The sequence below is a fragment of the Felis catus genome, chromosome B2 (assembly GCF_018350175.1).
Source record: "Felis catus isolate Fca126 chromosome B2, F.catus_Fca126_mat1.0, whole genome shotgun sequence".
NCBI lineage: Eukaryota > Metazoa > Chordata > Mammalia > Carnivora > Felidae > Felis > Felis catus.
In genome coordinates, this window is record NC_058372.1 from 43,367,261 (window position 1) to 43,382,105 (window position 14,845).

Genomic DNA, 14,845 nt, shown 5'->3' on the forward strand with positions numbered 1-14,845 from the left:
GACGCGGGGCTCGAACTCACGGACCGCGAGATCGTGACCTGGCTGAAGTCGGATGCTTAACCGACCGCGCCACCCAGGCGCCCCTATTTTTGAGGTTTTTAATCATAAAAATTACACTTACTGTCCGAAGTTCAAACAATACAGGAGTATATAAAGGAAAATAACTTTCTATCTATTTTTCTATTTATCTTCAAACCAGAGGATTGTTATTTATTCTGAGATTGCTTCTTCTTTAAAATTTTTATCAATATAGCCCATGCATAGGCTGAACAAAAATTCATTCAAATAGTAATAGGACTCTTAGATTGAAAAACAGCAGACTCCTGCCCCATGCTTCTCACTAGCACGGCCTGTTGAATCAAAGTAAAATGCTTTCACTAAACTTTCAGAGTTCTGTGGGACATGATGCTGTTGGGATAGCCTTCCAAACCTTGTTTCTCCTCCTCTTCAATTGGGACCAACTACGCCCTCCGGGTCAGGCCATACTTTGATAGTCTATCTTTTAACTGGAGAGGTTAGCCCATTTATATTATTTGTAATAACTGAATTACGTGGATTCATGTCTACTATCTTATTTTGTACTTTCTAGTAATATTTATCCTGATTTTTTCAGTTTTCTTTGCTTTTTTTTCTCCTTTGCTTCCTTGTTTTGAACCGAGTGGTTCCATTCCCCCATCCCCAATTTTGGTATTTTCCCTGTAGTCCATTTCCTTTAGGAAGTCACCCTAGAAATTTTGATATGCCTATTTAACATAATAGAATTGAAAATTTATCAATATAGTTGAGCTCTTTCTGAACAATAAGAAAGCAAAGAATCCTTGAATTCTGATTATCTTCAAATTTTATATGGGGTTATCCAGATTTTACTCGCCTCTTGAATTTTTAAAACCCAAAGAACGCTTGGTTTTTCAAATCTCTCTTGATTTTATTTTATACCGTCAATGTCCATTTATATTTAACCTCATATTTACCTTAAATTAAATATATGTCACTAATCCTCTTACATTTCAGACCTACCTTCTGAAATCTTCTTATTTTTTTCCTTTTTAAAAATTCTTTATCGATTTATTCATTATTTTATTTATTCATTTATTCAGTGCAGAGCCCAATACGGGGCTCAATCCCATGACCCTGGGGTCATGACCTGAGCTGAAATCAAGAACTCGACACTTGACGGACTGAGCCACGCAGGTGCCCCTCACTTTCTTTTTTCTAAAACGCATGTCCTTTAGAAGTCCCTACAATGCGAATGTTCTGGTGGTAAATTCTCTCAGTTTGTGATAGTTTGAAATTGCTACTTTGCCACCCCCCTCCCCCATTTTTGAAAGGTAGCTTTTCTTGTTTAGCATTCTAGGTTGTTAAATTGATACTAGTTGGTTGATATGAATGCATTTGATTTTCCTTGCTGTTCTTGAGAATTCACCTGCTTGTTCTCTCTGATTGCTTTGAAGCTCTTCTCTTTGCTTTTGTTGTTCCGCAGTTTTACTGTGATATGTTTAGGAATGGCTTTCTTTTTACTCATTCTGCATGGGTTTCTCTGGGCCTTCTTAATCCAGGCACTGGTGTCTATGATTAATTCTGGAGAATTCTCAGCTATTATTCCTCTTAGCATTGCTTCTTCCCATTTTCTTTATTGTTTACTATAGAATATTCTCATCCTGTTTTTCAGTTTTCTTAAATATTTTCACATTTTCCATTGCTGTTTCCTTGTCTACTACAAGTGTGCGTAATCTCTGCAGTATTCCAGCTCATCTATTTTCTTTTAGCTTCATCATTGAAATGCTAACTTCATTGATCGTAGTTTTCATTTCTAGAATTTCTATCTAGTCATTTTTCAAATCTGACCAGTTATGATAGTCTCTTTCTTTTCTTTGCTATACTTTCAACCTTTAATATTTTTGAACATATTAATTATTCTAATTTCGTATTCTATGTTTGATAAGTGCTAGTGTCTGTGGTCTCTATAGATCTGATTCTAGAGTTTCTTGTTTCAGTTGACTCACTCAGGGTGGCTGACTTCCTTGTGTGCTTAGTGGTTAAAAAAAAAACAAAAAGAATTGATTTTCCTTGTAACTTAATGTGTAGGAACTCATTGAGGCCCCATTTGACCGTACCTTCCTCCAGACAAGATTGTCGGAATTTGTTTCTGCCAGGTGCCTGATGATTTTACCACAATAGAACCAATTTAAACCAAATTTTCAGAGTTTCCTTTCAGCTATAATGGTTGTGTACATTCAGGCTCCAAACCCGTGAAGGTCCAGATCTGAAATTAGAAATAGGAAGTATTTTTTTCTTTTGCTTTTGCTGCGTCACTCCAAGCTAAGGCCAAGCCGGGCGTGTATCTTTGCCTTCTTGTTCGGTAGCGTAGGTGATTTTAGTTCACTCACTGACAGTGTGGACCTTCATTATTCTTGGCTTTATCACGGGCCCCTGCTTAGACCTTTTACTCATCTTGGTCTTCAGGTCTTGTCCCTCGTGTGTGGGAAATGCTGATTTAAGCCCTTAATGACTCTTGAATTTGGGCTTTCCGGTCATTTCTGAGGCCCGAGAAATTACTTAACTTTGTAGCCAAATCTGTTATACGTTAGAAAAGTGTTCTTATATTTTACCTAATGCACTTAAGAATTCTCTGAACACCTAGGCGGCCCTATTGTCAGAAAGAAAAGGCTCTGAGCTTTAGTTTGTTTCATCAGTGAAGTAGTAATGCATCCATCATTAAGATTTTTGTGAGGATTAAATAAGATACTGAATAGACTTCTGTGTAGAAGCTTAATAAATGATAGTCATTACTGTTACTGCTACTCTTCTGTTGCTATTAGGAGTACAAAATTACTACTAAAAACACGAATGGGCCTGTTATTCCGTGGAGAAACAATGAATTAGATGGTTAAAAGAAACATAGTTGGTTTTAAAAACAGTTAAAAATTTAGCTTTCTAAACACATTTTTCATATATATTAAGTGTGAGGGCTTTTTTTTTTTTTTTTTTAAACACTTCCCTGAAGTAGCTAATAACTGATCTCCCTGTAGGACTTGAGCCCTGTCCCCTGAGCTGTACCTTTGATAGGGGTATGTGTGTGGGCCAGAGAGTAGGCTCCAGTCAATCACCAGTGTCAGAATCCACAGTGGAAACGCTTCCGTTCTGTGCAGCATGGGTGGGCAAGCTGAAAGAACACCATTTATGGGAAGAAAGGTGCTACACATATACAACGAGGTGTTATATTTATTATTATTTCTATTTTAAATTATCCATTGAAGAAAGAAGACATGGCAAGAATTTTTAATGAGACCCAAGGTCAAATGGGGGTCAGAAGCCCAAAGGGAAACACGGTAGTGCTCTGACTGGGATGCATGTGACCTTGGGCAGGTCAAGTCACTTCTCAGCCTCACTCCCCTTGCGTGCGAAGCAGAATGGTGGGGCTGTGTGGTTTTAGGGAGCTTCTCCGTCTAAAACTCAAGGATTCTCATCGCTTCCCAGCCCATATCCCCTGGGCTTCTTCGCTAATTCACCGACTTCTTGGACCCGCTGCCACAGCTGTGCTAACGAATACTGTTTATCCGACAACGTGTGCCTGGAGTCCCCCTTTCTCTGATGTAAGAAACAGACATCAGAGCCACAGTAGAAACAGAATCCTTCATGTGGCTTTGGCCTCTCCCACTTCAGGAGATGCTCATCTGTTTCGGATGTGTGGTTGGAACATGAGGAGCTGCAGCAAGGTGCCACAATTGCCATCGAAGGAAGGAAGTAGTTGGAACAGATACCCTGTGAGTGAGGTTAGCCCGGTACAAAAGTAGGCCACACCTAGAGACAGTTTGTAGAAGACTCAACAAAACAGCTTGATCTCAGCCAGGGGACTCGGTCTTCTCCCTGAGCCTAGACGTCACTCCAGGGAACGAAAGACAGTCATGGCACAGGACCTGTTCGAAGGAGGGCGGCTGATACACGGTGGTCTCTTCAGGGTCTGAAAAATGGGTGGCTGGAACGGGTGTGGCTGGCACACCCTGGGAAAGGGCAGTGGCACTGGGGGGAGGCGGCACTAGGCTCAGAACTTGGCTCTACCGCATTTCGGCTTCCGGAGCCTCGTCTCTGACTGGAGGCCGGAAGCCGTGGCACCGGGGCCGCCCTGTCATCCTTTCCCCGACGTCAGTCGTCGGGATGCCGCCTCAACATGCTTGCTGTATTCACCTGCTACCTGTCCTGTCGTCTCCTCATATTCGCACTGAAGTCGGTTTTCTGTTCTCCTGAAATGTTTGTTTTAAAAGGGAGCTTTCTGTTACTATCAGACATGGAAAGTCAGGATCACGCATCACAGTTACAAGTTGATCACCCATGGGCACGCCACAATGAAAACAACGTTAAGTCCTCACTAGCTACCACTGCCTGTGGAACTCTCTGGGCCTGAGGTTTGCTCTGTTTTTGCTAAAGTCAGACGAGCCATTATTAGATTTGCTGGGACACCCTACTGAGACTTGGGGGGGGGGGATGAAGAAGGCCCCGGGGCTGACAGAGAATAAATCACTTGCTCTAAGCACACAGCCAGTCAGGGGGACAGACACAATGGGAACCAAAGTGATTTGTGTCCAAAACTGGAGTCTGTCCCCACAGGGCTATCGCTTCCCTTCCACGGTGAGTCAGTGTTATTTAATGCTGTGACTTTGCGATGTCCAAGAGCATGTTAGGTGCTCCCTAAAACATTTCCTGCATTGTGACTTACAAGCATCTTATACACGAGGGGACATTGCCCAGCATGAAAGCAAGGAGCGTTGTGCCTGACATCTAGAAAGTGCTCAGGGAGGCTTGGTCCCTCGCTCCCCATTTTCTCCTGTCCACGGGAGAGGCGATCCTAAGCCCTGTTCTAGTATTCAAAGGTACTTGAAGAGAAATGGCCGCTTCAAGGTGTCACAGCTTGAAGACACTTGCCATTATTCTCTGATGATTCGACAGCTTCCAGGCAGCCTTCCAATGGCAACTTGCTTTCCACAGTGGACTTTCTACCTGAGGAGAAAAGGAACCAGTCAACTGAGAGCAGTGTTCTAGTTAGGTTCACCCGTGTACCTCAGTGACCGGTCCATATCCCCTGAATGAGTGAGTACATGTCTGGTGGTTACACTTCGGATGCTAATACTATCAATAATAAGATGGCTGTGTGAGGGAGCTCTTATGCTCTGCCTGACGTGTAGTAAATGTTTCTCCTGTATTATTTTATTTCCTCAATAGCCCTATGAAGTACACACTATTGTCCTATTTTACAGATGAGGAAGTTGAAGCTTGGAGAGTCAAGTCATTGTTTGACTCCAAAGCCTGTGGAGGCTTCCAATTCGAGCTGAGATCCGAGCGGCTCTGAGTTCTGGTGAATTTGGTGGATGATGGTCAGGCCTTTGAGCACCAGCTCCGACTGCCGACAACTCTAGTGTACAAAGCTCTCAGTATGGTGTGGTGGCCACAGGCTCTGGCCTTGGTCTCAGACAGTCCTGAGTCCAAATTGTCTCCTGCCAACTACTGGCCAGGTGATTTGAGGCAAGCCACCTAGTTTCCCTGGGCCCAGTTCCGTCATCTATGAAGGGAACAACGCAGAAGGTAGCACTTAGCACAATGCTCTCGGCACACGTTAGCATTCAGGAAAAGGTATTTATTATTACAGAGAGGAAGCAAAGAGGGCCTGGACTGGGGAAAAGAGGTCATTTTAAGAGGAAACCAGAGATGGAAGCAAAGTTATTTCTGTTTCTTTTCTTTTCTCTCTCTCTTTTTTTTAACATTATTTATTTTTAAGAGACTGAGAGAGACAGAGCACGAGCAGAGAAGGGGCAGAGAGAGAGGGAGACACGGAATCCGAATCAGACTCCAGGCTCTGAGCCGTCAGCACAGAGCCCGACGCGGGGCCCGAGCCCACGAACCGTGAGATCATGACCTGGGCCGAAGTCGGGCGCTTAACCGACTGAGCCACCCAGGCTCCCCAAGTTATTTCTGTTCCTTTGCGACTTAGATAAAAAGTGCCAGATGAGGCTTTGGGGTGCTGATTTCCTCTTTTCTTAGAAACACCCCCAGTGAGCAAACTGTCCCGCCCGAGTGCCCCCAGAATGAGGCTTCAGCACCTCCAGGTAGTTGTTGGATTCACATCCTCCTGAGCCACGGGGCCCGCCCTGCTGCCCGGTCCCAAAACGGCCTGCTGAGGCTGTGGCACTTTAGGAAATGAATTCCCTCACATGGCAGCCAGAGCCGGTAGAACACCCAAGAAGCCTAGGCGGGGCAGCGGCGATGATGAAGGAGCGTGGCCCACACTGCAGGGAGGAAGGGGAGCTAAGGCCTGGACTGAGCCGGGGCTCGTCCTCCAGCGGGGGCTCTGGCAGGCTCCAGCCTTCTCCTTCCCGGGCGTTCAAGGATCCCCTCCATCATGGCCTATGAGTTTTGAACTCGAGGAAGACGCTGTCAATAAAATATGGCCTCTCTTCCTCATCCTTCCTCCCCACACTACTCCCCCTTCCTTCCAATCACTGCATCAACCCTCACTTGCCTGTTTACTTGGTTTTGTGGTTTGGGCTTAGATGTGGTTAGAGAGGGGTGGGGCAGAGGACAAGCTCTCCACCCCACTGCCTCACCTCTCCCTCATACACGGAGGTGCCCTACTTGGTCTCAGAGACCCGACATGATAGTCTTGGCATAGCAGATGGGGAAGTTCTGATTCGGTTTCCCCGGGGTGGGGCCTAGATATTGGCATTTGTTGAAAGCTCCCAGGTGATTGTGATTGGGAGACACTGGTCTAGTTATGGAAAGAACCGGATGAAAACTGTACTTAAGAAGGCTACCTGCGGGGGGAAGAGCTGGGCCCGGCCATTGTGAGAGGTAGCGTTGCTTACTCCTGCATAAACATTAGCTAAGGATGGTTTGATTATCTACAGTCTTTTGGCAAACCTCTCAGAAGCTCACTGCCACCATTTCATGGATGTGGACAGAAGGTACCTATTGTCCAGTGTGCTTTACTCCCACCAAGAATGGCCTGCTCAGCAAACCTCTCAGAGAACTAGGGGGTTATGACACCAATGGCATGACCGGCTGACTGACTGACTGACTGACTGATTGATTGATTTTTAAAATTTATTTATTTTGAGAGACAGAGACACAGCTCAAGAAGGAGAAGGGCAGAGGGAGAAGGAGAGAGAGAATCCCAAGCGGGCTCCGTACTATCAGTGCAGAGCCCGACGCTCACGCACCTCGAGATCACGACCTGAACCAAGATCGAGAGTCAGATGCTTAACTGACCGAGCCACCCAGGCGCCCCCACCAAGGACATGATTTAGCTCAGGTGGTGGCGGTGAAAGCGGGACCAGCCAAGACCCGAACCCTCTGGTGCTCGGGTCATTCTAGATCCCTCCAGATGCCGTTGGTCCAGTGGGTGTGCCCTCAAATAATGAGTTCCCCCCGATACGATCTGCGGGATACTGGAGGCCATGTTCCGCCTGCCAAGATAAACTGGAGGGCACCAATGCCACTTACGGAGCAAGAGGAGACTGCCAGTGTGGCTTCTCACCAACAGGTTTACAGTGGAAATCACAGGCTTAGAACCTCAGTGAGATTCTGCAGAGGATTTTTAAGGAAAGAAAGGGTTCCTTGGCAGACCTGCTTTTGTGGTGAGGTTGGGTAGTGAGTATAGGGTCAGGAAATGCCAGGTGCACGAGGAACAGGCCTGCAGAGGTCTCGGTTATGAAAACACGTGAAACACACTGATCAGCGATACAGATAAGAGGTGACTCCCCACCCCTGCCCGCCCTGCCCCACCCCAGGCTTTTACACCTCAGCTGCAGACCTGAACTCCAGAGTTGGTGGCACAGCGGTCTGCACGAGGCCCCTCGATTGTTTCACTTACTTTTCCCCTTCCCCAACAAGGTTGCCACAGTCAAGATGTATGGTCCACCAGCAACAACCAACTAGAAGAGGTGATAGAGGATGAGCCCTTCTTCACACCAGCAGCTAAACCCACAGCACATCTGGGAATTAACCTAACAGAAGATTGCCCAAAACCTTTTGGGGAAATTTTAATAACTCTTGGGAAGAATGCACAAGAGTGCCAGGGTGGCCCAGTTGGTTAAACGTCCAACCCTTGATTTCAGTTTGGGTCATGAGCTTCCGGTTTGTGAGATAGAGCCCCGCATCGGTGCGGAGCCTGCTTGGGATTCTCTCTCTCCCTCTCTCTCTGCCCCTCCTCAGCTAGCACCCTCTCTCAGAAATAGAAACATTTAGGGGCGCCTGGGTGGCGCAGTCGGTTAAGCGTCCGACTTCAGCCAGGTCACGATCTCGCGGTCCGGGAGTTCGAGCCCCGCGTCAGGCTCTGGGCTGACGGCTCAGAGCCTGGAGCCTGTTTCCGATTCTGTGTCTCCCTCTTTCTCTGCCCCTCCCCCGTTCAAGCTCTGTCTCTCTCTGTCCCAAAAATAAATAAACGTTGAAAAAAAAATTTAAAAAAATAAAAATAAAGAAATAGAAACATTTAAAAAAGAATGCACAAATTAAGGAATGGTATTAGGACAGAATATCTTTAACGTAAACTAAAACACACACACTCCATTTTTTTAAGGTAATCTGGAACCATAACAACCCCCCCTTTTTTAAAAAAATTTTCTTTAATGTTTATTTATGTTTGAGAGCGAGAGACAGACAGAGTACAAGTGGTGGAGGGACAGGGAGAGAGGAAGACAGAAGCCGCAGCAGGCTCCAGGCTCCAGGCTGTCAGCACAGAGCCCAATGCGGGGCTCGAACTCATGAGCCATGAGATCATGACCTGAGCTGAAGTCAGGCGCTTAACTGACTGAGCCACCCAGGTGCCCACACACACTCCATTTTTGAAAACGTGCAGACATATTCAAGGTCTTATAGTAAATAAGTGGGTGCCCATAGGCAGAGGGAATGAGACCGGGCATTACAGACACAGACACCTGTGCAGACACACTTAAACACATTTCTCAGCAAATAATAGTTACTATCTTGAATACTCAACCAAAATAGGCAAAATGTGCAGATTGTCACCATCTTTATGCATGTCCTTTTTTTGTTGTTGTTGTTAAACTATCAATTTTAGACTTCCTTGAGGCAAGGATTATTTCTTGTATATTCTTTACATCCTCCATGGTGCTTAACTCAGTGCGTTTCGTGTAAAAGCCACTGAATCCGTATTTTTGTGAAATTTCCATTAAAAATAACATTTATCCGTTGCAGAACATTTAGAACATGCACGTTATAGAGGACATTTAGAAAAATCTGTATTTTAAGAATTTATCTGTTAACACAGGTAACCAAAAGTGTAGCGAATGCATCCGTAATTCTACTACTTATGGATAACCAATATGAACACTGTGGGTCTCTTATTCCAGTTTTCACTTGGAGTATTTTTTAATGATTGCCTGATGGCTTTTTAGTGTTTAATTTCATAGTTTTGCTAGTTTGTTGCATAGTTTGCTAGTTGGCTAGCTTGAATGAGAAAACATTTAGGAGTGCATTCAGTACACAAAATATTGGCTATGCAAGGGGAAGGGCAGGGGGTACAAGGCGGGAATAATCAGTCCTTCGGATGAGCTGAAGGAAGACGAGGGGCTGGCCAGGCTCAGTGTGGGTGTGGGTGTGCGGTTGATGGGGCAAAGAGTGCAGAGATCAGCAAACGTTTCCTGTAAAGGGCCAGATGGTAAATATTTGTGGGTCGCACGATCCCTGGTCACAACTACTCACTGGCCCCGTTACGCCGTGCCAGCAGCCATAGACAACCTGTGCGCAAATGAACGTGGCTGCGTCCCAATAAAACTTTATTTATGGGTGTTGAGATCTGAGTTTCATGTAACTTTCTCAGTTTTCGGAGGGAAAAGAGAAAGCTCAGCAAATCCAAAGAAACGACAGAAGTTTTTTATGGATCGCTGAGTGGCTTCAGCCACTGACAGCTGGGCTCCATGTGCCACGGGAGGGTGTGCAGGAGCGGAGTGAGATCAGCTGGAAAGAGCTTTAGAAGGGGACCCGTTCAAGGATTGCACGGAGACGCGAGCCGGTGCTCAAGACTGCTTTAGGCCAGAAAGTCTGCGTTCAGGCTATTCTGCACTCTCTCAAGAAGAAAAGGCAACACCCAGGGAGAGAGTGCCCCACCTGGGGAACACCCAAGATTTAATGCAACTTGCCGACCCTGGGGTTGGATGGGAGAGGTGTCCATAAATCACTCCACAGGCAGGACGGATAGTCTGTGGGATCCTTGCAAGGTCAGCCCCGGGTATGTCTTCCCCACTCTTCTTATTGTGACACACCTCGGCACACGCCTGTCATTTTCCACATCTTGGGCCCTGGGCTGCTGTGTTCCCATCAGTCCCAGCCACCAACCCCCCCAACTTTCCCCATAAAGCCAGATCACACTGTCTGCACGGCCTTGTTCCTTTCTTGATCAGTCTCATCCTGGTTTAAATGCTACTCTGAAACCCTCAGTTCTGCTCTGTCCTTAGTATTTCTCCCCTGCCTTCCCACCCTCTTCGCTCCCCCAGGCTGAGTATACGCAAACGGCCTGTGCTAGGCAGAGGAAAGATTATGTTTATTCTCATTTCGTTACACTTCACTGAAGTTAAATGCGTACCTCAATGAAACATGACACATCCCCAGATCTAAGCAGATTGTTTTTCGACACCGAGTGCCTGACCTCAGCCTGATTCCTTGCACCTTTTTCCAGATTTCCTGGACGTGGTGTTTGGGTGCGATACCTGCGTACTTTAACTTCATCGCTCTCCCAACTGCAAGAAGGCTTTCAGCATTTGGAGTCTGGGATTTGATTGCTCAACCAGGGGAGACATTAAGAAGTGATCCCACAGGCAAGATTTGCACCTTGCAAACTTGCTTCGAATTTTGAGCAGGGGGCGGTGTGTGTGTATGTGTGTGTGTGTTGGGGAGGGGGGGTTGAATGGACTTGCCTCATAGTCCCGGTTTGCAGGCCTAAATGATGAAGCAATTAATACACAGCACATAAAACTGTCCAGTCTGTTTGTTCTTGCTGTCATATCGTCAGTAATGATGGCAGGAACTGACTAATGAACCGGCCCAAGCATCTGTGTACATAGAAAAAGAGAGAGGAAGCAAGGGGGCACACATAACAAATAGCACTCCCATTTCTCTAAGAGAGCGACTCTTCATTTCCTAATGCTTTTTCTTGTGACTCGTTCAGGTCTTTCGGGGGGGGGGGGAACCTTTATGAAATATAAGCTCCGTTTCTCATTTCATTGAAAAACCTTTAAGAAAAGCCATTTTTCATACTTAAGACTTTCCCAAATCTCTCCTAACCAGTTACCCTCTGTATTGTATCTTTCGTAGCTGGCAGTCATCCAGCGACAATCCTTAAAAATCCCTTTACAGTTTTAAAGGAAAATACAAGCTCTCATTTACCACTGGATCGAGTCAGAAAATAAAAGCTTAATGCCTTGACAGGCCTGGATATTTTTTTGAGGCCTAAGTCTGATTTATGGCAGTAGCCAGTAAACCAGGCTGGTGAAATATTTGCTGCTGCTCCCAGGGATATGGAAAAATGAAGTGTGAAGTTCTGGGGAGAGCAGGCCACAGCCTTCCAGTCACTAAACACTCCCACCAAGTTGGCAGGGGAACAGAGCCCCGGGCTGCAAGATGGACCTCAAAGGAATAGGGGAGGAGAGAGGGGACTGCGCACCGTGTCAAAATACTGCCAAGGCTTAACGCTCGCCATACATTTTGTGACATGGGGTGGGATGTTTATGAGGGGGGTTTAGGGAGGAAAGAGAAGAGAAACATTTTCTTCCTTCTCTCTTTGTTTTATTTTCTTTATAGCTTCCCTGTAGGGGTTTCGCTCCAAGCAGAAGAAATTAAGAACAACAACAGGAGTGTAGGAAGTTGCTTAAGCCCCCACCATAAAAGCGTTCAGGTCGAAAAATATGATCTGGTTAGAGAGAAAGCACCGAGTTGCCCTGGGTCTGAGGCTTCAAGGCAGGAAGACAGACCCACCTCCCCACGCAAGGTCCCCCCGATCTCAGAGCGTGGGAGCCAGGATTTTCATTCCCATGAAGAGGGAATTTCCTAGAGGTAAAAAGTCAGGTGGGTTTTTTTTTTCCCCCCAGAATTTTCTCGAAGTGAGTCATCCCAAACGCACATGCCAGGTGAAACACTTGGTGGTTTGTTTTTTCTTCTTTTTTTCCCTTTCCTTTATTTAAAAATAAAAATAAATTAACATCCACCGCTTAGATTGGGTTTTCATTTCAAGTTGCTGAAGTAGAGCGTTGGATACCCAGGCTTGTCTCAAAGGGCTTCATCTGTACTTGGTATTATTTACAGGGGAGATGGATGGAGCCCCTGAGGATGTGGGGGGGGGGGCAGTGGATTTTCATTGTATTCTGACGTGAAAAAGCCCTCTTCTAGGTGATATTTTTGGTAGACGAAGGCAAGGAAGGGCAAAAATGGAAAACATGCAACTCATTTTCTCCCCACACAAACTTATCTTTGGAAAATCATTGTCAAAATCTGATTCATTGGAGGGCTAAAACGTACCTCTCTATTATTTTTAAATTTTAATAACGGCCTGTCTATGTGGCAGATGCAGATTTATGTTACAGCGAAGGCTTTGGGTCAGTTAAAGCAGGCTCAGTAATTACAGAAATGTTTATACTCAGGCGTAGTCATCCCCATGCCTCTCTAAATCACTAATGAACACACCTCCTCTCCCTCAGACAGACTCTCCCAGGCTCACTTTAACACCCCCACAAAAACGGCCTCCCTCATTTACTCCCTTATCATAAGGTTAAACTTTGAGATAATTCGACTCAATAAACATTTATTGATGCCTACCATGTATAAGGTCGTGTTGGGCAATCCAGGGGGCCTGGGAGCTTGGGTGGAATACAAAAACAAGATCCTGGTCCTAGACTTCAAGACATTCGCCGTTGACAGAGGGAGAAACTAGTCTTTGATCCATTTGCCTTTTGGTAAAACTTAATCCTTAGAAAAAGCAATTAAAGTTGCTTTATTTTTTCCACACTGGCAGGAGAACATGGAGGCCTACAGAAACTAAGTGACCTGCCCAGTGCCACCAACAGTAATTGCAAACACGGTCGAGCTCCTGTCTGGGCTAGGCGCTTGGCTATGCACTCCCTGTGCTCATCTTCTTGAATCCTCCGCGAGGCTCCTCCTTCTACAGATGAGGAAGAGGGCGGTTAAGGACCCTAGCCAGGAGCACATGGCAAGGAAGTGTGGGGCCCCTGTAGTCCCTCCAACAGAGCTCAGACTGGAACTTCTGTCCCCTGCCTCCTGGTCCACATTTCCCCACTTGTGTCTCATCCACCACACCTGTGAGGTTGAGGTGGAATTTTTTTTTTTTAACGTTTATGTATTTTTGAGACAGAGAGAGAGAGACAGAGCATGAACGGGGGAGGGGCAGAGAGAGAGGGAGACACTGAATCGGAAGCAGGCTCCAGGCTCTGAGCCATGAGCCCAGAGCCCGATGCGGGGCTCGAACTCACGGACCGTGAGATCGTGACCTGGCTGAAGTCGGACGCTTAACTGACTGCGCCACCCAGGTGCCCTGGTTGAGGTGGAATTTTAAGAGAAAAGCAACAACAACAACAACAACAGCAACAAAAACAACATTTCACCTTTTGGTTTATTTTGAATGGGTTTGGGGTGAAGAAACTAAGGAGTGCTTTGCAAACTGCTTTTGTTGCGTTGGAAACACCTAGGTTTCACCCTTAAGGAGGTCTGTAAATAGTTGATGACAATTTGAACATGGTCATTTTTTTTAAGCCGTACTTCTTGAACAGGACTCTGTTTCGGGAAACTGAGAAATCCAGGGCATGTACAGAGGGACCGGACCTCCAGGGTGGCCGCCCTGGTTTTTGGTAAGCGACACGCTGAAAGAGATTATGGAACGCTGAATTTCCTCAACGGCGACTACCACACACACACAGGCTAACGCACACACCCACAGTTCAGATATTTTGGCAAATGTCCTGGCTTCCCTCCACCACTAAAACGAAAGTGAAGGTGAAATCATTTGGGGGCCTCTGGAGTAGAGTTCTCACCCTTGATAGCCGGCCATAGATTTAAATGTCTCGCAGGAGGCCCAATTAAACATTAGTGAGATCCCAATTCACCGAAGGATCATGTTTTCTGGCCATTTTCATCACTCACACTTCCCAGCAAGTTAACAATGAGTTTCGAATATGACTTCTTCCCTCAGGCACCACCCCCACCCCATTTTATTGTATTTTATTTGGGATCTGGAATCTCATTGGCTCAAGGGTCTGGAAATGAGGGTAGGCAGATTTGTCTGACCAAAGTACTGGTGGCTCTTTACATACACCCTCGTTTTGTTATGATACAGAGCTATCTCAGTTGTGGGCTGGTAGGGGTCCCCATATTCCATTGACAATGATTATTCAAGATGATCCCTGGGACACAAGGTTGAGGGCACCTTGTGCCTCACACAAAGATGTGTGTTGAACGACTGAATGAATGAGTGAAGCGGGGCCACCTCTTGCTTGTGATGGCTAGACTAATGGGGCAAATGGTGGCCGAGCAGGTCCTTCTTGCTGCTTGCCCCGGTATGATCCCCATCTTGTGTGCTTGGTCAAGAACAGCCATCTCCACACTGTGGTTTGCATCCGTCTGGTACCTGAAGGTTTTTGAGGGGTTATGCAGATGCATGTGGTTTTAACGGCATTGATTTTCAGATCCTTGACTTCCACCGACTCTTTTCTAGAGCTCCCCAAACTGAGAACACACCTCTGGTTATCCTTTTCTATCATCCCTTTACAACTGCCCCTCTCACACTTTTAAAACAAGACATCCTCTCACCCACCCCAGTCTCGCTGTAAAACAT

General features: G+C 46.1%; 1 protein-coding gene across 5 annotated transcripts in view; it reads left to right on the plus strand.

Annotated features, from left to right (window-relative positions):
* Positions 1 to 14,845, plus strand: part of RUNX2 (RUNX family transcription factor 2) — a 330,028-nt gene that overhangs the window by 250,339 nt on the left and 64,844 nt on the right. Inside the window, exon 8 of one of the 5 annotated variants that reach the window (XM_023254034.2) lies at positions 10,685 to 12,208. The exons of the other annotated variants lie outside the window; for them this stretch is intronic. Within the exon in view, the coding sequence (XP_023109802.1) occupies positions 10,685 to 10,728 (44 nt within the window). The 3' untranslated portion in view covers positions 10,729 to 12,208. Of the gene's footprint in view, positions 1 to 10,684; positions 12,209 to 14,845 lie in introns of those variants that run through there. 5 annotated transcript variants of the gene reach the window in all.